The 23,294-nt window shown below is 43.4% G+C and overlaps 2 protein-coding genes across 2 annotated transcripts; one reads left to right on the forward strand and one right to left on the reverse strand.

Moving 5' to 3' along the window:
* Nucleotides 1-2,172: 2,172 nt before the first annotated feature.
* Nucleotides 2,173-3,687, reverse strand: timm9 (translocase of inner mitochondrial membrane 9 homolog). The gene is made up of 4 exons (XM_063908486.1): nucleotides 3,439-3,687; nucleotides 2,890-2,942; nucleotides 2,662-2,757; nucleotides 2,173-2,513 (listed from the first exon to the last, which is right to left on the reverse strand). Exons 2-4 carry the CDS (start codon nucleotides 2,926-2,928, stop codon nucleotides 2,376-2,378), a joined length of 273 nt encoding a protein of 90 aa, XP_063764556.1. The 5' UTR covers nucleotides 2,929-2,942; nucleotides 3,439-3,687; the 3' UTR covers nucleotides 2,173-2,375.
* A 578-nt stretch (nucleotides 3,688-4,265) lies between these two features.
* On the forward strand, nucleotides 4,266-22,878 carry kiaa0586 (KIAA0586 ortholog). Its single transcript, XM_063908304.1, is given in 22 exon segments — nucleotides 4,266-4,892; nucleotides 5,128-5,180; nucleotides 5,386-5,437; nucleotides 5,607-5,676; nucleotides 5,749-5,935; nucleotides 6,066-6,142; nucleotides 6,223-6,292; nucleotides 11,561-11,663; nucleotides 14,494-14,608; nucleotides 14,711-14,861; nucleotides 14,954-15,492; nucleotides 15,900-15,972; nucleotides 16,061-16,226; nucleotides 16,228-16,506; nucleotides 16,580-16,729; nucleotides 16,856-16,944; nucleotides 16,977-17,177; nucleotides 17,267-17,475; nucleotides 17,747-17,871; nucleotides 19,484-19,668; nucleotides 19,759-19,918; nucleotides 22,685-22,878. Coding segments are annotated over 22 exon segments (3,441 nt in total). The 5' UTR covers nucleotides 4,266-4,699.
* Nucleotides 22,879-23,294: the final 416 nt, after the last annotated feature.

Consider the following 23,294-nt stretch of genomic DNA (forward strand, 5'->3'; position numbering starts at 1 on the left):
AAGAAGCAGAAGCGCAGCCAGAAACGCCTCAGCACACCTGGGAAGAACGGAGCAGGTGAGGGGAGGGGAGGGGGGGGCGGCCATGTGGGAAACACTGAAACACTTTAGAAAAACCTGTGAAAATCAGCTGGTCAGATTTTGGTCACTTTGTGATGTCACTGTTTGATCACCTGGATCTCCTCCTAGAGCACCATTTTGTTTCTATTAACCAATCAGCTCTCAGAGGGGCGTGGCCAGCAGCAGCTCATTAGCATTTAAAGCTACAGACACAGAATCAGCTCTTTAGGAACCGGGCTGAAACACAGGGGGTTATGGGATGCTGCAATGATCTGTTTGGTGTTTCAGCCAATCAGAGACAGACTCTGGATATATCTGAGACCCGGAATATAGTGATGAAGAAGAGGGGAGCTTTAAAACCTCTTGTCCTGTGATTACTGCAGCCCTCACACAATGTGTGTGTAAGAGTGTCTCGTCTCTAAGGGTGTCCATCCAGTGTCTTCTGCCGAGTGGAAATGGTCTAATGTGTACCTGTGTCCCCCCCCAGGTCAGAGCAGTGACAGTGAGGATCTGTCCCAGAAATCTCGCTGCCTCTCGTCTCCGTCTCAGAGGAAAGACAAACACACCTTCTCTCCTCAGAGGACGTACAAGTGGACCTTCCAGATCGGTACGTGGTGTTCCCCGGTGTGTTTGCCCCTGGTGTGTGTCTGTGCCCCCCCCGGTGTGTGTACTTATGTACTCCCTGTCTCCAGACGAGCTGGAGAGTCTGTCCAGCAGCGAGCGGATCTCCTTCCTGCAGGAGAAGCTGCAGGACATCAGGAAGTACTACCTGACCCTGAAATCGGAGGTGGCCTCCATCGACCGGCGCAGGAAGAGGCTCAAGAAGAAGGAGCGTGAAGGTAGGAGCGGGCACTTCCTGTTTACACTTTGTGTAACCAGTAGTAACAGTAAACAATAATATTGTTTATTCCTCAGTGTCCAACACCACGGCCTCCACCTCCTCTGGTTCTTCGGACGCTGCCATGTCTCCGTCCTCGGCGTCGCCGACACAGAACACGGTCGCGGTGGAGTGCAGGTGATGACACGCCCACAGGCCCACCCCCAACCACAGGCCCCGCCCCTCCACCACAGACTCCGCCTCCTCTGAGTGCATCATGGGAATAAACACCTGTGGACTGACCTCCTGTCTGAGAACAGCCGTCTGCCCTGCCGCCACAGGAAGCGGTCTACCGATTTCAAAATAAAGCCACAGTTTATTTGCAGGGGGGGGGCGCACTAAGCAGCACAGCTCGTTATGCAGATGAGTTTCTTTGTTAACATTTTTTATGAAAAAAAAGTTTAGAAACTGATGTTCCTGACTTCCTGCTGTGAATGCTTTTATAACTCAGAGCTTTTATTTTGGTAAAAACTGAGACTTCCTGTCAGAGAAAATTAAATGTTTGTAGTTTTTTTGTGTTTGTGTAAAAAATCGTATTTATTCAGTTAAAGAAAAGGCGTCTGCAGCGTCGAGACTACGATTAAATAAACTAAAAGTAAAATGATTATGATTTAAAATCTCAGGAAGTCTAAATACAACTTGTTTCTAAAATTGAAATTTCTCCTGAATATTAATTTGGTCAACTTGATTCTGAAGTTTTTTTTATTTTAGGAGATGTTTTAAATGCATTTAGTTAATGTTGACCCCCTGTGGTGTCTGTGGCGGACGGCCCCCCTGTTGTAAATAGCGCCTGCAGACCGCCCGTGTGCTGAAGGGTTTCTGTAAAGAATGATTTATAGTATTTTCTAAGAGACGCTGTTTGTCCTGTTCTGTCCTCCGTGTGGTTTTCTATGTGCTTTGTTAGGCTGTAAATACAGACTCACCGAGGACACCGGACAGCGCTCTGTTTCTAATAAAGTTTTTAAATACGTCTCCACGAGTCTCAGCCTGCGTTCAGGGACAGGTTTAGTCGCTGACTGCAGGACTTCCACAGCTGGAGCAGCTTCAGCTAGTTAATCTAAAGCTCCAGTCACAGAATCAGCACTTCAGGAATAAGCTGAAATAGAGGGGGATGAGGCATGCTACAATGGGGGATCTGTTTGGTATTTTGAGCAAAACACTTCAGACAAGTTCTGTAGAGACATGGCCCTACACTATATTGTTGAAATATAGCATAATAGGCAACCTTTAAGACGTGATTAAATTACTATTTTTTATTTCCAGACACGAAAACAGGTTCATGACATTTAATACAAAATATTTCAACATAAATACGAAAAATGAAACAGTAGTTAAAGAAATCTGTTAAACACTACATCTCCCATGATGCTCTGGGACAGAACAGCTGGCAGCCAGGCCTCAGATGAGGAGGTCTCTCCTGTGTGCTAGGACAGGACCTGGATCAGAGTCTGGTTCCTGGCAGCAGCCCGGCTTTAGCAGCCAGGGCCTCGTTCTGCTGGATGTGGTACTCCTGGAAGCGCATGGAGATCCTCTGAGTCATCTTCAGGTACTTCTGCAGGCAGGACTCTGAGCAGCTTGACTGAAACACAACACTCTCTGTGAGGTCCAACTCCCAGGGTGCATCTCACCAACAGCCAACCACAGAGCAATCCCTTCTGATTGGTCAGTTGGTAGTCGAGGCTCATGGGTATTGTAGTATTAAAAGAAAACAGTAAATGTGTATTTACCTCCTCTGGCTTCACCTCCCTTGTGGTGAAGTCTCTGACGCAGTCCATGAAACAGTTCTCCGTCACCTTGTTGTAAGTCCCCAAAAACTCCTTAAACTGAGACACAAAACTCCTTAAACTCAGACACAAAACTAAACTCAGACACAAAACTCCTTAAACTGAGACACAAAACACTAAGGTGGGCTTCCTGTTGCCATTAAGGACTAACCAATCAGACGAATGAGTTACCTGTTTGATCTGGTCGGACTCCGTCACCTGCGCCGTCATGATTCAGATTCTCTCTGAGGGACAGAACAAACGGACCCTCTAAATACAGAAAACGTCTCCCAGGGTTTATCACAACCATCGGATCACTTTCAACACGTTTTACTTTAGATTCATGTTAAAATAAGATAGGAGTGGTTTTATTGTTTGTCCCAGCTTTGTGTAAACAAGGCTTTAAACACAATGTGAAAATATATAAACAAAATATCAACATCTGAAAATATCAATACAAATAATATGACGATATAGTATTTATAATGACTTAAAATCAAGAGTCATTATTAATAAACGTTTCATTCTGTATTTATTTTCCTTCTGAAGTTGCAAGCTAACGTTAGCCTTCAGCTTCAGATCTGAGATTTCTGTCGTTCTGTTGTAAATGTGTCCCTAAGTAACCTGTCCGACTGACCAACACAGCTTCTAATGGTCTAAATAATAACAGTATATATAAATAACAGTTATAATAAGAGTTATCATGACAGTTTTAATGAGAATAAAGAGTTAAATCCTCACCGGAGATTCTGTTTCTAACGAGACGCTTCTTCCTGAAGGACATGTGATAGAAACCCAACCGCACTTTCACTTATTGGTTTTATTTATTCACTTTAACAAAAAGGTTCAAAAACATACAAAACAAATCTACATCAGACAGAAATGAAATGAGATTATTTTAGATATTCAATTATAATCAGAATAGTTTAGTTATTCAAAGCAAGATAGAAGAACAATGTGTAGAAAGTGCATCCCGGAAACCAAAAGTCAAACGGCGCGCTATTGAAGAAACCTCCGGAGTGCTACAAGCGCGTCCCAATAAAACGTTCCGCTAAGATTTTAGTTTCTGACGGTTTTTGGGGTCGAAATATAAAATGTCTGTTTCATATTTATTCAGGTTTAAAAAAATATATAAATAAACATTTCAATATTAAATTGAATGTTGATATTAAACATTTTCCTTTACTGTTAATATCTCACAGCATCGAAGTCTGACATTTATTTTCTTAAGAAATACAAGTGTATATACACTATTAGGTCTTAATCTCTTAACCCAGTACATTTACTTTAGGGCCTTTCTGAGGAACAACAATTATAGTGTGTATTACCCTGCTCTGAAACCGATCTTTTACTTATAAAAGTACATAATACAAATATCTCCAAGCAGCAACACCTTATTAATAAATACATATATAAATAAAATAAAAACTGTTGATTTGTTTGAAGTAAATCCTGTTTTTTCTCCTCTCAAGCGTTTTCACTGGACACATTTCAAGTGTTGTTTTTGGTTTCTGAGTTTCTCTGCGGAGTGAGACATGTCTCTGATTGAACAACCTTAAGATCTTTGAAGTGCAGTTCAAACCGGAAGTGAGTTTTGTTGTTAGAAACAGTTTGTTTGTTTCTCAGTTTTTACATACAGTCGCGTCTCTAACCGTTTCTGTCCTCTCTCACGGAAAATGCTATCTTATTAACGTGTATTTAATAAACCGTAACTTATCTCTCTCTCACGGAGGATAACCCCCGGTAAATCTCCGGTTCTTTCAAGAAGCGGGAAGTTTGAAAGAAGCTAACGGAAGCTAACGGAGGCTAATGGAAGCTAACGGAGCTAACGGCTAAGTGTACAGAAGATGAACTGTCAGGACTTCTGATCAGAGGTTTCTAGTTAAAGATATCTCACAGTTCCAGGTTCTAAATGTGAAGATTCTATGCTTTAAGTATCTTTACATTTGTACTCCTTTATTTAATAATATGTCAGTTTTAATTAAAGCTTAATTAGACCAGCATGTGGTCCAGTCCGGATCAGTCTTCCTGTAGCTCACACCCCGGGGAAGTTCTCATCCGGTCCACCAGGGTCCTGGTCCCGGATCAGAGACCTGGGTCTGTCCGGATCACCATCCAAAAGCTGCAGGACTCTCCGGGCCAGAAGAACCCGGACAAAGCAGCTCGTCATTGGGCAGCAGGACGGCCTCAGCCCGGTGAGGAGATCTGGATCACCTCCTGAGAACAGGATCTGAACATCAGACCATTTTATGAACTGTTGTATTATACTCAGAGCATCAGAGAGGTTCTGACTGCAGAGTTTCCTGTGATGCTACTTCATACTGCACTTTATCTGACTGTGTGTGTGTGTGTGTGTGTGTGTGTGTGTGTGTGTGTGTGTGTGTGTGTGTGTGTGTGTGTGTGTGTGTGTGTGTGTGTGTGTGTTTGCAGACAGACTAAAGAAACTGGGACCCCCCAAAGAGAACAGAGAGCCCAGAAGAAGAGTGAGTCTTCATACAGAGGGCCGAGCAGGGAGAATATGACAGTTATCTCTCCCTGTTGGATAACTAAAGTCACTCGTATGAATTATTTGTATTCTTATAACTCTCTCCTGTTCCTGCTTTGACCCCTTACCTTCCTCCAGGGGTCAAAGGTTTCTCTGATGAAGAGCTTTTAATGATTTATAATGAGAGGTTAATGTATTCACAGCCTACAGAGAGACCGGACAGGAAGCTGTGCAGCGAGCCGGACCAGCCTCACAGTGAGGAGCCTTACACATCAATCAACCAATTAACAAATCAACCAATTAACCAATCAATAAAATAATACACACATAACTCAGTATCAGGACAAACACTGACGTCATGTTAAATGTCTATGCATATTTACTGTGTATGTTGAGATGTTCATTGATAGAATGAACCCCCCAGGTCAGGACCTGCAGACGTCTCGTTTCTCTGCCGGAGGACGAGGAGTCGTGCTCGCCGCTCTGAAACAACGGTGAGGAAACCAGTCTGAAGTTCATTAACCCAACAGAAACAACAACCGTGCTGAAGTGAGTCCTCTTTACAGCTTTCACAGCGCCCCCCCCAGGAGGGAGGTCAGAGTTCAGCTTCTGCACACAGGACAACCAGACCCCCAGCATGCACCTGGTTCCAGCACCCCCCAGCACGCACCTGGTCCCAGCAGCCCCCAGCACGCAAATGGTCCCAGCAGCCCCCAGCATGCAGTCAGGCCCAGTGCCGCTCCTCTGATGAAGGTACAGAATGTTATTGAAGGTGTGTCAACATTCAGGTATTTACTCTATATTAATGTGTGTGTGTGTGTGTGTGTGTGTGTGTGTGTGTGTGTGTGTGTGTGTGTGTGTGTGTGTGTGTGTGAATTTGTAGACTCACTCAGATCTGGATCAGGAGGCTCGAGTGTCTGGGCTGGCAGACGGAGTTCAGGAGCTGCTGCAGGCTGACAGGTATACACACACACACATACATACACACACACACTGTGACCTCATCACTGTGACATCATCACTGTCCGTCCTGTCTCTAGGGGGCGTGGCATTAGTCAGCTGACCCTGCAGCACCTGGAGACTCTACATAGCCAACAGCTGCAGCAGCAGGTACCCTCACCTGTCCTCCTCTCTCACCTGTCCTCCTCTCTCACCTGTCCTCCTCTCTTACTCTCTCACCGTTTTTCCTCTCTCCCCTGTCCTCTCTCACCTGTCCTCCTCTCTCATTCTCTCACCTGTCCTCCTCTCTCACCTCAGAATCAGAATAAGAAATACTTTATTTATCCCAAACTGGGAAATGTTTGTGTTACAGCATCAAAAAACAATATAATAAAAAATACACAAATAAAATAGTGCAATGAAATGGAATATTAAAGGAAAACATCAGTGTAAGGTGTGCAGTGTGAGGTGTGCAGTGTGAGGTGTAAGGTGTACAGTGTGAGGTGTACAGTGTAAGGTGTGCAGTGTAAGGTGTGCAGTGTAAGGTGTGCAGTGTAAGGTGTGCAGTGTGAGGTGTAAGGTGTACAGTGTGAGGTGTACAGTGTAAGGTGTGCAGTGTAAGGTGTGCAGTGTAAGGTGTGCAGTGTAAGGTGTACAGTGTAAGGTGTGCAGTGTAAGGTGTGCAGTGTAAGGTGTGCAGTGTAAGGTGGTTTCAAGGTTTTATTGGTCATATGCACAGCAGATACAGCGTATATGTTGGCAATGAAAATCTTATGTCGCGTGCTCCTCCAACAACTCAACATGCATGGTGCAAAAGATAAATAAAGTAGTGCAAAAAGAGAGAAGAATATTTACAATATTAACAATACAGATTTGAGGATGTGAAATATATACATATGTGGAATACATTGAAAGTATTTAAATACTTTACACTGTTGAATGAGGAGGTATGGACAGATGCATATATTATGTATAGCAGATGTATATGGCAGATATGTACAATATATAGATATGTGTACTATAAACAGATGTGTATAATATATATATATATATATATATATATATATGTATGTGTGTACTATAAACAGATGTATATGGCAGATGTGTATAATATATATATATACTGTATGTGTGTACTATAAACAGATGTGAGTAGACATTCACACAGCTCAGGAGTTCAGTAGTCTTATAGCCTGTGGTATAAAACTGTCTCTGAGTCTGGTGGTCTTGGTCCGGATGCTGCGGTACCGTCTGCCAGACGGCAGCAGACAGAACAGATTGTTGCTGGGGTGATGGGGGTCCTTTAATATCCTACCGGCCTTCTTCCTACACCGCTGGGTGTAGAGGTCCTCCATGGATGGCAGCTCCGTCCTGGTGATGTGCTGAGCAGTTTTCACCACCCTCTGTAGAGTCTTACGGTTGAGGGCGGTGCAACTGCCATACCAGGCGGTGATGCAGCCAGTCAGGATACTCTCGATGGTGCACCTGTAGAAGTTGCAGAGTATCCTGGAGTCCATGTTGAACTTCCGCAGCCTGCGGAGGAAGAAGAGCCGCTGTCGAGCCGTCTTGGATATGACCCTGGTGTGATGTGTCCATGTCAGGTCCTCACTGATGTTTACCCCGAGGAACCTGAAGCTGCTGACTCTCTCCACAGGAGTCCCGTCGATGGTGATGGGTGTGTGTGCCTCTCTCTGCCTCTTCCTGTAGTCCACAATCAGCTCCTTTGTTTTGCTGACGTTGAGATGGAGGTTGTTGTCCTGGCACCAAGATGTCAGGGCTCTGACCTCCTCTCTGTACGCCGTCTCGTCGCCGTCTGTGATCAGGCCGATGACGGTCGTGTCGTCAGCAAACTTGATGATGGTGTTGGAGCTGTGTGTGGCCACGCAGTCGTGCGTGAACAGGGAGTAGAGGAGAGGGCTGAGCACACAACCCTGAGGGGCTCCGGTGTTGAGGGTCAAGGTGGAGGATGTGATGTTCCCCATCCGCACTGCCTGGGATCTGCCCGTCAGGAAGCTCATGATCCAGTCACAGAGGGCGCTGTTGAGCCCAAGGTCCCTGAGCTTAATGATGAGCTTGGAGGGCACAATGGTGTTGAATGCTGAACTGTAGTCAATGAACAGCATTCTCACATAAGTGTTCCTCTGGTCCAGGTGGGAGAGGGCAGTGTGGAGGGTGAGGGAGATGGCATCATCCGTGGACCTGTTTGCTCTGTAGGCAAACTGCAGGGGGTCCAGTGAGTCAGGGAGGGAGGAGGTGATAAAAGTTTTGACTAACCGCTCAAAGCACTTCATGATGATGGAGGTGAGTGCAACTGGGCGGTAGTCATTGAGGCAGATGGGTTTTGTCTTTTTGGGGACAGGGACAATGATGGACTCTTTAAAACATGTGGGGACTACAGACTGGAGCAGTGACCTATTGAAAATGTCTGTGAACACATCTGCCAGCTGAACTGCACACACCTTGAGAGCACGGCCAGGGATGCCATCAGGTCCCGGAGCCCTGTGTGCGTTGATCCTTTTCAGAGATCTACACACATCTGCACTGGTTAAAACCAGTGAGCAGGGATCCTGGGCCTTTTGTGCCTCCACAGCCGGGGGCTTCTCAAAGCGTGCATAAAATGTGTTCAGTTCATCTGGGAGAGATGCAGACACTTCCTCAGCACCACTCGTTGTCCTTTTGTAGTCTGTTATTGTTTTTAGTCCAGACCACATATTTCTGGCGTTGGAGCCCTTGTAGTTCGACTCCACCTTGTCCCTGTATTGTCTTTTCGCACTGCTAATAGCTCTCCGGAGTGCATACCTGGAATTCCTGTACTCATCCAAATCACCGCCGCTGTGCGCGATGGCCCGTGCTTTAAGTTTAGCTCGGACCTCGCCGTTTATCCAGGGCTTCTCATTTGGGAATGTCCGTACAGTAATCCGCGGCACGACGTCATCGATGCATTTGCCGATGTAGCAAATGACCGCGTCAGTGTGTGTGTTTATATCGTCCTCCTCAAACACACACCACTCCGTGATGCCAAAGCAGTGGCGGAGAGCAGAGTCAGACTGCTCGGACCAACGCTGCACTGTCCTTGTCACAGGTCGGTCCCTCTTCAGTCTCTGCCGGTAAACGGGGAGCAGAAGAAGAGATATGTGGTCTGACTTGCCGAAGGGGGGGCGGGGGAGGGCTTTATATCCATGCCGGAAAGGAGTGTAAACATGGTCCAGTGTATTTCCACCGCGCGTGGGGCAGCTGACGTGCTGATAGTATTTCGGCAGGACTTTCTTCATGTTGGCTCTGTTAAAATCCCCGGCCACAATAAATGCGGCCTCTGGCCGAGAAGTCTCTGTCCTGTCGATAATCCCATACAGCTCCTCCAGCGCTGTGTTGTTGTCAGCGTGCGGCGGAACATACACTGCTGTTAGAACAACAGATGTGAACTCCCTCGGCAGATAAAAAGGCCGGCATCCGATCATGATGTGCTCTAGGCTGGGAGAACAGTCCGAAGAAATGATCTCCACATCTGAGCACCAGTTGTTGTTAATCATGAAGCAGACACCTCCTCCCTTGCTCTTCCCTGAGTTTATTGTCCGGTCCTGGCGATGAATGGAGAATCCGTGTGGAGCAATGGCGGCGTCCGGTATCGTGGGGTCGAGCCAAGTCTCCGTGAAAACCAAAACATTACAGGTCTTAATGTCCCGTTGAAATGCCACCCTGCTACGGAGTTCGTCCAGCTTATTATCCAGGGATTGGACATTTGCCAGAAGTAAACTCGGTAGAGGAGGCCTGTTTTCACGTTTCCTCAGCCTGACCAGGACCCCGGCCCGGGAACCTCGTGGTCTCTTCCTCCTGCGCTCCACAGGTAGAGCTCCAGCAGGTAAACACGCAGACTCTCCATTGTTTGCAGGTCGTCGTGGATTATTGCTGTCCACCAGCGACCTGATGTGTAAAAGTTGTTCTCTATCATATTGGATGATAGGGCTCGCTTGGGCGGTTTGCATGTTGCAAAAAAGTTAAAAACAACCAACAAAGTAAAACAATAAAAACACTAAGATGTGGAGTTGTTGAGGAGCTCGAGACACGGCAGCCATCCTCGGCGCCATCTTGCTCAGTGTAAGGTGTACAGTGTGAGGTGTACAGTGTGAGGTGTGCAGTGTGAGGTGTACAGTGTAAGGTGTACAGTGTGAGGTGTACAGTGTGAGGTGTGCAGTGTAAGGTGTACAGTGTGAGGTGTGCAGTGTAAGGTGTACAGTGTGAGGTGTGCAGTGTGAGGTGTACAGTGTGAGGTGTACAGTGTGAGGTGTGCAGTGTGAGGTGTACAGTGTAAGGTGTACAGTGTGAGGTGTACAGTGTGAGGTGTGCAGTGTAAGGTGTACAGTGTGAGGTGTGCAGTGTAAGGTGTACAGTGTAAGGTGTACAGTGTGAGGTGTACAGTGTAAGGTGTGCAGTGTAAGGTGTACAGTGTGAGGTGTGCAGTGTGAGGTGTACAGTGTGAGGTGTACAGTGTGAGGTGTACAGTGTGAGGTGTACAGTGTGAGGTGTACAGTGTAAGGTGTACAGTGTGAGGTGTGCAGTGTAAGTGTAAGGTGTGCAGTGTAAGGTGTACAGTGTAAGGTGTACAGTGTGAGGTGTACAGTGTAAGGTGTACAGTGTAAGGTGTGCAGTGTGAGGTGTGCAGTGTAAGGTGTGCAGTGTAAGGTGTACAGTGTAAGGTGTACAGTGTGAGGTGTGCAGTGTAAGGTATAAGGTGTACAGTGTAAGGTGTGCAGTGTGAGGTGTACAGTGTGAGGTGTGCAGTGTGAGGTGTGCAGTGTGAGGTGTACAGTGTAAGGTGTACAGTGTGAGGTGTGCAGTGTAAGGTATAAAGTGTAAGGTGTACAGTGTAAGGTGTACAGTGTGAGGTGTGCAGTGTAAGGTATAAGGTGTACAGTGTAAGGTGTGCAGTGTGAGGTGTACAGTGTGAGGTGTGCAGTGTGAGGTGTGCAGTGTAAGGTGTACAGTGTGAGGTGTGCAGTGTAAGGTGTGCAGTGTGAGGTGTGCAGTGTAAGGTGTGAGGTGTGCAGTGTAAGGTGTGCAGTGTGAGGTGTGCAGTGTGAGGTGTGCAGTGTAAGGTGTGCAGTGTGAGGTGTACAGTGTGAGGTGTACAGTGTGAGGTGTGCAGTGTGAGGTGTGCACGTTGAGTCCAGTTCACAGAGAGTCCTGCAGCCAGAGGGGGGTTATAGTACAGAGTTACTGCAGAGGGCAGGAAGGTTCTCCAGAGTCCTCCTCTCTCACCTGTCCTCCTCTCTTACTCTCTCACCGTTTGTCCTCTCTCACCTGTCCTCCTCTGTCATTCTCTCACCTGTCCTCTCTTACCTGTCCTCCTCTCTCACTCTCTCACCTGTCCTCTCTCACCTTTCCTCCTCTCTCACCTGTCCTCTCTCTCTGTGCTGATTGCCTCTCCTCTCGTCCAATCAGAGCCAGCTGCTGGGATCGGCCCTCAGGATGTTGACAGACCACGTCCCCCGGACCTCTGACCCCCAGCCGTCCTGTCTGCAGGTGACTCACCTGGACTCTGCAGGTAAACTCATATTTCCTTATTGATGTATTCTAAATGTCTCTAAGTATATTTTAAATGTCTCTAAATATATTTTAAATGTCTCTAAATATATTTTTATTGTCTCTAAATATATTTTAAATGTCTCTAAATATATTTTAAATGTCTCTAAATAAATTTTAAATGTCTCTAAATAAATTTTAAATGTCTCTAAATATATTTTTATTGTCTCTAAATATATTTTAAATGTCTCTAAATAAATTTTAAATGTCTCTAAATATATTTTTATTGTCTCTAAATATATTTTAATTGTCTCTAAATATATTTTTATTGTCTCTAAATATATTTTAAATGTCTCTAAATATATTTTAAATGTCTCTATATATATTTTAAATGTCTCTAAATATATTTTAAATGTCTCTATATATATTTTAAATGTCTCTAAATATATTTTAAATGTCTCTAAATATATTTTAAATGTCTCTTTATATATTTTAAATGTCTCTTTATATATTTATGTCTCTAAATATATTTTAAATGTCTCTTAATATATTTTAAATGTCTCTAAATATATTTTAAATGTCTCTATATATATTTTTATTGTCTCTAAGTATATTTTTATTGTCTCTAAGTATATTTTTATTGTCTCTAAATATATTTTTATTGTCTCTTTATATATTTTAAATGTCTCTTTATATATTTATGTCTCTAAATATATTTTAAATGTCTCTAAATATATTTTTATTGTCTCTATATATATTTTAAATGTCTCTATATATATTTTAAATGTCTTTTAATATATTTTAAATGTCTCTATATATATTTTAAATGTCTCTAAATATATTTTAAATGTCTCTAAATATATTTTAAATGTCTCTTTATATATTTTAAATGTCTCTTTATATATTAATGTCTCTTTATATATTTTAAATGTCTCTTAATATATTTTAAATGTCTCTAAATATATTTTAAATGTCTCTATATATATTTTTATTGTCTCTAAATATATTTTTATTGTCTCTAAATATATTTTTATTGTCTCTATATATATTTTAAATGTCTCTAAGTATATTTTAAATGTCTCTAAGTATATTTTAAATGTCTCTAAGTATATTTTAAATGTCTCTAAATATATTTTAAATGTCTCTAAATATATTTTAAATGTCTCTAAATATATTTTAAATGTCTCTATATATATTTTAAATGTCTCTCAGTATATTTTAAATGTCTCTAAATATATTTTAAATGTCTCTATATATATTTTAAATGTCTCTAAGTATATTTTTATTGTCTCTAAGTATATTTTTATTGTCTCTAAGTATATTTTAAATGTCTCTAAGTATATTTTAAATGTCTCTAAATATATTTTTATTGTCTCTAAATATATTTTAAATGTCTCTAAGTATATTTTTATTGTCTCTAAATATATTTTTATTGTCTCTAAGTATATTTTAAATGTCTCTATATATATTTTAAATGTCTTTTAATATATTTTAAATGTCTCTATATATATTTTAAATGTCTCTAAATATATTTTAAATGTCTCTAAATATATTTTAAATGTCTCTTTATATATTTTAAATGTCTCTTTATATATTTATGTCTCTAAATATATTTTAAATGTCTCTTAATATATTTTAAATGTCTCTAAATATATTTTAAATGTCTCTATATATATTTTTATTGTCTCTAAGTATATTTTTATTGTCTCTAAATATATTTTAAATGTCTCTAAATATATTTTAAATGTCTCTAAATATATTTTTATTGTCTCTAAGTATATTTTAAATGTCTCTATATATATTTTAAATGTCTCTAAATATATTTTTATTGTCTCTAAATATATTTTTATTGTCTCTAAATATATTTTTATTGTCTCTAAATATATTTTAAATGTCTCTAAGTATATTTTTATTGTCTCTAAATATATTTTAAATGTCTCTAAATATATTTTAAATGTCTCTAAATATATTTTATTGTCTCTAAATATATTTTAAATGTCTCTAAATATATTTTTATTGTCTCTAAATATATTTTTATTGTCTCTAAATATATTTTAAATGTCTCTAAATATATTTTTATTGTCTCTAAATATATTTTAAATGTCTCTAAATATATTTTAAATGTCTCTAAATATATTTTTATTGTCTCTAAATATATTTTTATTGTCTCTAAATATATTTTTATTGTCTCTAAATATATTTTAAATGTCTCTAAATATATTTTTATTGTCTCTAAATATATTTTAAATGTCTCTAAATATATTTTAAATGTCTCTAAATATATTTTAAATGTCTCTATATATATTTTTATTGTCTCTAAATATATTTTTATTGTCTCTAAATATATTTTAAATGTCTCTAAATATATTTTTATTGTCTCTAAATATATTTTAAATGTCTCTAAATATATTTTAAATGTCTCTAAATATATTTTAAATGTCTCTAAATATATTTTTATTGTCTCTAAATATATTTTTATTGTCTCTAAATATATTTTAAATGTCTCTAAATATATTTTTATTGTCTCTAAATATATTTTAAATGTCTCTAAGTATATTTTAAATGTCTCTAAATATATTTTTATTGTCTCTAAATATATTTTAAATGTCTCTAAGTATATTTTTATTGTCTCTAAGTATATTTTTATTGTCTCTAAATATATTTTAAATGTCTCTAAATATATTTTAAATGTCTCTAAATATATTTTAAATGTCTCTAAGTATATTTTAAATGTCTCTATATATATTTTAAATGTCTCTAAATATATTTTTATTGTCTCTAAAAGTCTCTTAATATATTTAAAGACATTTATATTTTACTCGTCTTCACGCTCCGTCTCTTCTCTCTGTCAGAAAATGTCCTTAGCAACCAGCAGCAGATCTCCACGGCAACTGGAGCTGCAGCAGTCTCCCTGGAGACGGTCACTACGGCAACACAGGGCTGTGACCAACGACTGGAGCACACCAGGTGAGTGCGGGGGGGGGGGGGGGGGGGGTTATTAATAAAGCACCTGTCTGTCCTCAGTCCAAGGACTGGGGACAGTCTCTCATCTAAACTCTTGTTCTTCAGACAGGATCCCCGAGGTCCTCCCAGGGGTTCCAAGGCAGCAGGAAGTCACCTGCGCTCTTCGTCCAATGAGAGCAAGCGGGCGGTGAGGAGAGCCAATGAGACGCTGCAGGATATGAGCTGTCTGAAGAGGGAGATGAAGACGCTGCTGAGGGTGAGACTCAGAGGACAGGATGGTAATATAATTCATGGTTTACTGAGAGCTGCACGCTTCCTCTCATTAAACTCTGCCTTCCTGTCCTGCAGCACCCAGAAGAGTCTCTGAAAACCAGAGCATCTGGACCGGACCAGCACCAGCAGACTCAAACCCTCCAATCTGAGGACCAGAACCAACCAAACCCAGGCCACCTACAGTCCTCACAACCCCAGGCCATACACTCCCAGTCCCATCAATCCATGTCCAATGGAAGTCCTCTGACCAATCAAGGTCTTTTTAAACCAACCAAGGCACAACAAAACCACTCCCAGTCCCATCAGACCCAGTCCAATCAAAGTCCTTCTCAACAAATCCAGTCCCAACAAAAGCCAACACTACCGAACCACGTACAGTCTCAGTCCCACTGGCCCCAACAAACTGAATCCCAGATATCTCTAAACCAGTCCTCCCATCAGCCCCTCCCGGTCTGGAGGAGGCCCGCCGTTCGGTCCCCGCTGGAGGAGGCGGGTCTGGTTCTGCGTCAGGTCCGCAGACAGAAAAAGGTTCTGGAAGAGAACCTGGAGGCTCTCCTGAGAACCAGAACCGGAGAAGTTCTGCACGTCCAGCTGGAGGCACTGGCTGCTAACAGGTAGCTAATGCTAATGCTGTCTCTGCATGTTAATAAGTGAGGGGGCTAACAGGTAGCTAATGCTAATGCTGTCTCTGCATGTTAATAAGTGAGGGGGCTAACAGGTAGCTAATGCTAATGCTGTCTCTGCATGTTAATAAGTGAGGGGGCTAACAGGTAGCTAATGCTAATGCTGTCTCTGCATGTTAATAAGTGAGGGGGCTAACAGGTAGCTAATGCTAATGCTGTCTCTGCATGTTAATAAGTGAGGGGGCTAACAGGTAGCTAATGCTAATGCTGTCTCTGCATGTTAATAAGTGAGGGGGCTAACAGGTAGCTAATGCTAATGCTGTCTCTGCATGTTAATAAGTGAGGGGGCTAACAGGTAGCTAAACACCAGAAGATGAGTCAATGTTTCCTGTTTGCAGAGATTGCACGCAGGAAGTCCGCATCAAGAAGACGGTGGACGCCTGGATCAACTCGCTCACCCGGGACATCCAGGTGCGCTACATCTGGACACTTGTACACCTGGAACACTCACTTCTTCTTCTACATTACCCACGATGCAATGCTCTCTTCTTCCCTCCAGGCCGAGATGTCCTCAGAAGAAGCAATGATGACATCACAGCAGCAGGTCGCCGGTAATTCCGCCCCCACACGTAGCGGGAGGCCAGTAAGCATGCTCACAGCAACAGGAAGTCAGGCAGCGGGGGGAAGGGTGAGAACAGGAAGTGAGGCTGCGGGGGGGAGGGTGAGAAAAGGAAGTGAGGCTGCGGGGGGGAGGGGGAGAACAGGAAGTGAGGCTGCGGGGGGGGAGGGGGAGAACAGGAAGTGAGGTGGCAGGGACAGGAAGCAGAGTGCAGGGGGCGGAGCATGATGCTTCCTCAGGTGAGGCGTACCTGAGCCATCTGTACGGCAGGGCGACGTACAAGGGTCAGAGGCGGAGCCTGAAGACGAGCCCCTACCTGCGCCTCAGCTCACCGGCCCCCCCACCCAGCAGGAAGCCCCGCTCACGGCTGCTGGAGACCGTCACAGGTGAGACTTACCTGTCTGTGTCCGCTGCTGTTTACACTCTAATTCATATTGTTGTTGCTGTTGTTACCTGCAGGTGTGAAGGTGAAGTCATGTAAGACTCAGACCTGTTTGACTCCGCCCCTCATGCCGGCACCTGGACGACTTCATGACATCATCATCAGCCCCGCCCTCCTGACTTCAGGTGACCTCAAACTAACCCCCGTCGCCAGGGCAATCCCTCTAGGTCAGTACACTCCCTATAAGGAGGCCGAAGGTGAAGGACTCCATTACCCACAAACCCCTCTGGGACTGAGAGGTACAGTTATTTCAGAACAACGTTTTCTAAAGTATGTTTTATTTTATTCTGAAGGGCGTCCTAGGATGGACTCTTCTTCCAGGCGTCTCCCTGAGAGTCAACAGGCAGTGACATCAGCACCCATAGTGACATCACCACCCAGAGTGACATCACCACCCAGAGACATCCACCCGAGCACCCCCCAGAGGTTGCCGTGGAGGACAGAGCACCTGAGCTGCAGGTGGATCAGCTGCGGTCTGCAGGTGAAGCTCCTCTTCTTCCTCCTACTGATACCATGGAGATGAGGAGAGAGGAAGAGGAGGGGGATGAGGAGGAAGAGGAAGTGGAAGTGAGCTTTCCTGGAACTCACTTCCTGTCTGTGGCTGAGGTCGCCCAGGTAACCTTCTTCTTGTTCAGTTTGTGTGATTGAGTAATTCATAAAGCGGTCCACATGAGGTTCACCTCCCTCTCCCCCCCTGTGTGCAGCTGGAGGAGGGGAGTTCAGTGGGGGAGGAGAGGAGTGCAGTGGTTGAGGACGCCATGCAGCTGGATGGAGGTGTATCCCCCCCTCCGGTCCAGTACCAGGGTCCGGTGTTCCCCCCCCAGCCTCGCTCTTCCCTCCCTCCCCATGAAGAGGCCTCTCTGCTGGGTCTACAGCTGCAGAGAGACGGGCTGGAGCAGCGCCTGCTGGAGTGGTGAGGAGTCTCATACTGTCCCCCCATCAGGGACACCTGTCCCCCCGCTTGTTAACGCAAAGGTGTGTGTGTGTGTGTGTGTGTGTGTGTGTGTGTGTGTGTGTGTGTGTGTGTGTGTGTGTGTGTGTGTGTGTGTGTGTGTGTGTGTGTGTGTGTGTGTGTGTGTGTGTGTGTGTGTGTGTGTGTGTGTGTGTGTGTGTGTGTGTGTGTGTGTGTGTGTGTGTGTGTGTGTGTGTGTGTGTGTGTGTGTGTGTGTGTGTGTGTGTGTCAGGGTGGAGCAGCAGCTGATGTCCAGGATGATCTCAGAGATGTACCGCCCCCCTCTCCCTGATCCTGCCTACAACCTCTCCATCGACCAATCAGAGAGTGAGGAGCAGAGCTTCACCTCAGACACTGGTGAGCAGACGGACCAATCAAAGCAGGCTCTGCATGTTCCCGCTTCTTCATTGCTCCATGTAGGAGTCAGAGTCACTGGTTAGAATAGGTACATGTCCAATAGGGGTGCACAAAAAAATCTATTCTTTCTCTGACGATTCAGAATCGATTCGGAAATTCTAAGAATCGATTCACATTTTTCAGTCTTCCTGACATGAGTTAGCTCGCTAAATCCCATAGACGGTATAATTACGCCGCGACGGTTTCAGCCCGGACCCAAATCCGGGGGCAAGAAGAAAGCGGAATGTTTCATGGAGAGGCCGCGAGCAACAGAGCACCTGACCGAAAATCAAATTCAACCCGACATATTTTGGATTTTATTTTCTCGAAGGGAACAAGGAGCACAACAAGAGGAATACAATATGCAAGCTTTGCAAAGCAAAGCTGAAGTATTTCGGAAGCACTACAAACTTGAGGACTCACGTTGTACGCCATCACCCAGAGATAGATTTGGAACAGCATCCCTCAGTGGCAGCAAGCGTTCTGGTGAAGCAACGCACTCTGCGACAATGTTCTAAACTTCCAGCCAACTCCGAACGGGCAAAGAAAATAACTAAGTCCATAGCGTATTTCATTTCAAAAGATCTGCGGCCCTACAGCGTCGTTGATAATGAAGGCTTTCGGTACATGATGCACACAATTGAGCCCAGGTATACTATACCATCTCGCTGCTTTTTACTGAGAAAGCGGTGCCTCAGCTTTACCAAAAGACAAAAGAAAAGGTCTTGGGAGCCTTGAAGAACGCACTGAGAGTAGCACTAACATGCGATGCATGGACGATCATATGTCACATTTAGCTCTCACTATATCGCTGATGGTTGGCAGCTGGAGTCTCGTGTTTTACAAACCAGTGATGAAAGCCACACCGGAGCAAACATGAATGAGACGTTTCAGAGTGTCGCACAGCTATTGTTTGTTTGATTTTGTTATTTGAAATATGAATAAAAGTTATTATTTGAAGTTTTGCACTAAGTTTATCTTTGCAATCATTTTAAAGTTTGTATTAAGTACTCATGTTAACCTGTGTCTCAGGGCTGCCTTGGTGTCCTATTTACTGAGTGGACTAAAGGAAAGGTAAAAGTTACTCAGGTTGACATTGAGTAGCAAATGTTTACATTTGATTGTGTTTTTTTCTTTTTTCATTGAGACCTATAAAAGTGTAAATCAAGAAACAGTAACTCAAAACAGCAATCTAGAATCAAATCTATGAATGTATTGAATTGATTTTGAATTCAATCTTGACCCCAAGAAATCAAATTGAATCGTGAGATTGTCTGAATCGTGCACCCCTAATGTGTGTGTGTGTGTGTGTGTGTGTGTGTGTGTGTGTGTGTGTGTGTGTGTGTGTGTGTGTGTGTGTGTGTGTGTGTGTGTGTGTGTGTGTGTGTGTGTGTGTGTGTGTGTGTGTGTGTGTGTGTGTGTGTGTGTGTGTGTGTGTGTGTGTGTGTGTGTGTGTGTGTGTGTGTGTGTGTGTGTGTGTGTGTGTGTGTGTGTGTGTGTGTGTGTGTGTGTGTGTGTGTGTGTGTGTGTGTGTGTGTGTGTGTGTGTGTGTGTGTGTGTGTGTGTGTGGCAGCTCTGCAGCTGTGTGTAGTCTCTGGTGTCCCGGTGGACTCGGCTCTGGTCCGGCAGCTGGTCACTGAGGTTCTGACCGAGCAGGTCGACCTAATGCTTGGGGAGAGAGACTCAGGGAGACCAGAAACAAGACCAGATCCAGAAATAAGACCAGAACCAGGCGCGGGTCCAGACCCATGTGAGCAGGTACAGAACCTCCTTCAGTACTGCTGCAGGACGAGAGGACTGGTACTGTGATGTGTCCCCCTGTAATGAATGGACCTGTGTTCTCTGCAGGACTCCGGACCTCCTCTGGTTCTAACTCCTGCTCCGACCCCTCCACCCAGCCCCGCCACTCCCAGCAGAGAGACCTCGCCTCTGGCCACGCCCTCTCCCTCAGAACCAACCAGCATTCGGAGCCCAGAGCCACCCCAGCCAATCACAGAGCCAGGTCAGAGTCAGCTGCTCAGCATTCAATAAGTAGTTCGCCTAATCCTCATCTTACAAATCTGACTGTTAACTAGAGAGGTTCATAGTCTTTACCCGTTAACTAGAGAGGATTATATTCTTTACCCGTTAACTAGAGAGGTTTATAGTCTTTACCCGTTAACTAGAGAGGATTATAGTCTTTACCCGCTAACTAGAGAGGTTTATAGTCTTTACCCGTTAACTAGAGAGGATTATAGTCTTTACCCGTTAACTAGAGAGGATTATAGTCTTTACCCGTTAACTAGAGAGGTTTAAAGTCTTTACCCGCTAACTAGAGAGGATTATAGTCTTTACCCGTTAACTAGAGAGGTTTATAGTCTTTACCCGTTAACTAGAGAGGATTATAGTCTTTACCCGTTAACTAGAGAGGTTTATAGTCTTTACCCGTTAACTAGAGAGGTTTAAAGTCTTTACCCGCTAACTAGAGAGGTTTATAGTCTTTACCCGTTAACTAGAGAGGTTTATAGTCTTTACCCGTTAACTAGAGAGGTTTATAGTCTTTACCCGTTAACTAGAGAGGATTATAGTCTTTACCCGTTAACTAGAGAGGTTTATAGTCTTTACCCGTTAACTAGAGAGGATTATAGTCTTTACCCGTTAACTAGAGAGGATTATAGTCTTTACCCGTTAACTAGAGAGGATTATAGTCTTTACCCGCTAACTAGAGAGGTTTAAAGTCTTTACCCGTTAACTAGAGAGGTTTATAGTCTTTACCCGTTAACTAGAGAGGTTTATAGTCTTTACCCGTTAACTAGAGAGGTTTATAGTCTTTACCCGTTAACTAGAGAGGATTATAGTCTTTACCCGCTAACTAGAGAGGTTTAAAGTCTTTACCCGTTAACTAGAGAGGTTTATAGTCTTTACCCGTTAACTAGAGAGGTTTATAGTCTTTACCCGTTAACTAGAGAGGTTTATAGTCTTTACCCGCTAACTAGAGAGGTTTAAAGTCTTTACCCGTTAACTAGAGAGGTTTATAGTCTTTACCCGTTAACTAGAGAGGTTTATAGTCTTTACCCGTTAACTAGAGAGGATTATAGTCTTTACCCGTTAACTAGAGAGGATTATAGTCTTTACCCGTTAACTAGAGAGGTTCATAGTCTTTACCCGTTAACTAGAGAGGATTAAAGTCTTTACCCGTTAACTAGAGAGGATTATAGTCTTTACCCGTTAACTAGAGAGGATTATAGTCTTTACCCGTTAACTAGAGAGGTTTAAAGTCTTTACCCGTTAACTAGAGAGGTTCATAGTCTTTACCCGTTAACTAGAGAGGTTTAAAGTCTTTACCCGTTAACTAGAGAGGATTAAAGTCTTTACCCGTTAACTAGAGAGGTTCATAGTCTTTACCCGTTAACTAGAGAGGATTATAGTCTTTACCCGTTAACTAGAGAGGATTAAAGTCTTTACCCGTTAACTAGAGAGGTTTATAGTCTTTACCCGTTAACTAGAGAGGTTTATAGTCTTTACCCGTTAACTAGAGAGGATTATATTCTTTACCCGTTAACTAGAGAGGATTATAGTCTTTACCCGTTAACTAGAGAGGTTTAAAGTCTTTACCCGTTAACTAGAGAGGATTAAAGTCTTTACCCGTTAACTAGAGAGGATTATAGTCTTTACCCGTTAACTAGAGAGGATTATAGTCTTTACCCGTTAACTAGAGAGGATTATAGTCTTTACCCGTTAACTAGAGAGGTTTAAAGTCTTTACCCGTTAACTAGAGAGGATTATAGTCTTTACCCGTTAACTAGAGAGGTTTATAGTCTTTACCCGTTAACTAGAGAGGTTTAAAGTCTTTACCCGTTAACTAGAGAGGATTATATTCTTTACCCGTTAACTAGAGAGGTTTATAGTCTTTACCCGTTAACTAGAGAGGTTTATAGTCTTTACCCGTTAACTAGAGAGGATTATAGTCTTTACCCGTTAACTAGAGAGGTTTAAAGTCTTTACCCGTTAACTAGAGAGGATTAAAGTCTTTACCCGTTAACTAGAGAGGTTTATAGTCTTTACCCGTTAACTAGAGAGGATTATATTCTTTACCCGTTAACTAGAGAGGATTAAAGTCTTTACCCGTTAACTAGAGAGGATTATAGTCTTTACCCGTTAACTAGAGAGGATTATAGTCTTTACCCGTTAACTAGAGAGGATTATAGTCTTTACCCGTTAACTAGAGAGGATTATAGTCTTTACCCGTTAACTAGAGAGGATTATAGTCTTTACCCGTTAACTAGAGAGGTTTAAAGTCTTTACCCGTTAACTAGAGAGGATTATAGTCTTTACCCGTTAACTAGAGAGGTTTAAAGTCTTTACCCGTTAACTAGAGAGGTTCATAGTCTTTACCCGTTAACTAGAGAGGATTATAGTCTTTACCCGTTAACTAGAGAGGATTATAGTCTTTACCCGTTAACTAGAGAGGATTATAGTCTTTACCCGTTAACTAGAGAGGTTTAAAGTCTTTACCCGTTAACTAGAGAGGATTATAGTCTTTACCCGTTAACTAGAGAGGTTTATAGTCTTTACCCGTTAACTAGAGAGGATTATAGTCTTTACCCGTTAACTAGAGAGGTTTAAAGTCTTTACCCGTTAACTAGAGAGGATTATAGTCTTTACCCGTTAACTAGAGAGGATTAAAGTCTTTACCCGTTAACTAGAGAGAACCAACACTTTATCGTGGTGGAGAGGTTTGTGTGCCCTGATGAACCTGGGGGCTGTGTTGCCTGGAACCTTGTGTTCCTGCTAGGGTCTCCTAACCGTAAACCTAGGAAGCCTGGGGTCCCCTTCTGGAGCCAGGACCAGAAAGAGGACTCGTCGGCGAGCATCTGGAGCCCGGCCGGGCACAGCCCGAAAAAGCAACGTGGGCAACACCCCCACTCCCCCGTCCCGCAGGCCCACCTCCTACGGGAAACAGCGATGGGGTCGGGGGTCTGGCAGTGAAAGCAGAGGGTCTCGACGGACCAGACCCGGGCGGCAGAAGCTGGCTTTGGGGACGCGGAATGTCACCTCTCTGGGGGGGAAGGAGCCGGAGCTTGTGCGGGAGGTGGAGCGTTACCAGTTGGATCTGGTGGGGCTCACCTCTACGCACAGCGTCGGCTCTGGAACCTTACTTCTGGATAAGGGTTGGACTCTATTCTTCTCCGGAGTTGCCCAAGGTGTGAGGCGCCGAGCGGGTGTGGGGATACTCACAAGCCCCCGGTTGAGTGCTGCTTTGTTGGAGTTTACCCCAGTGGACGAGAGGGTCGCCTCCCTACGCCTGCGGGTCATGGGGGGGAAACTCTGACTGTTGTGTGTGCTTATGCACCAAACAGCAGCTCAGAGTATTGGGCCTTCTTGGAGACCCTGAAAGAAGTCCT

This window comes from Eleginops maclovinus, chromosome 19, assembly GCF_036324505.1.
Source record: "Eleginops maclovinus isolate JMC-PN-2008 ecotype Puerto Natales chromosome 19, JC_Emac_rtc_rv5, whole genome shotgun sequence".
Taxonomy (NCBI): domain Eukaryota; kingdom Metazoa; phylum Chordata; class Actinopteri; order Perciformes; family Eleginopidae; genus Eleginops; species Eleginops maclovinus.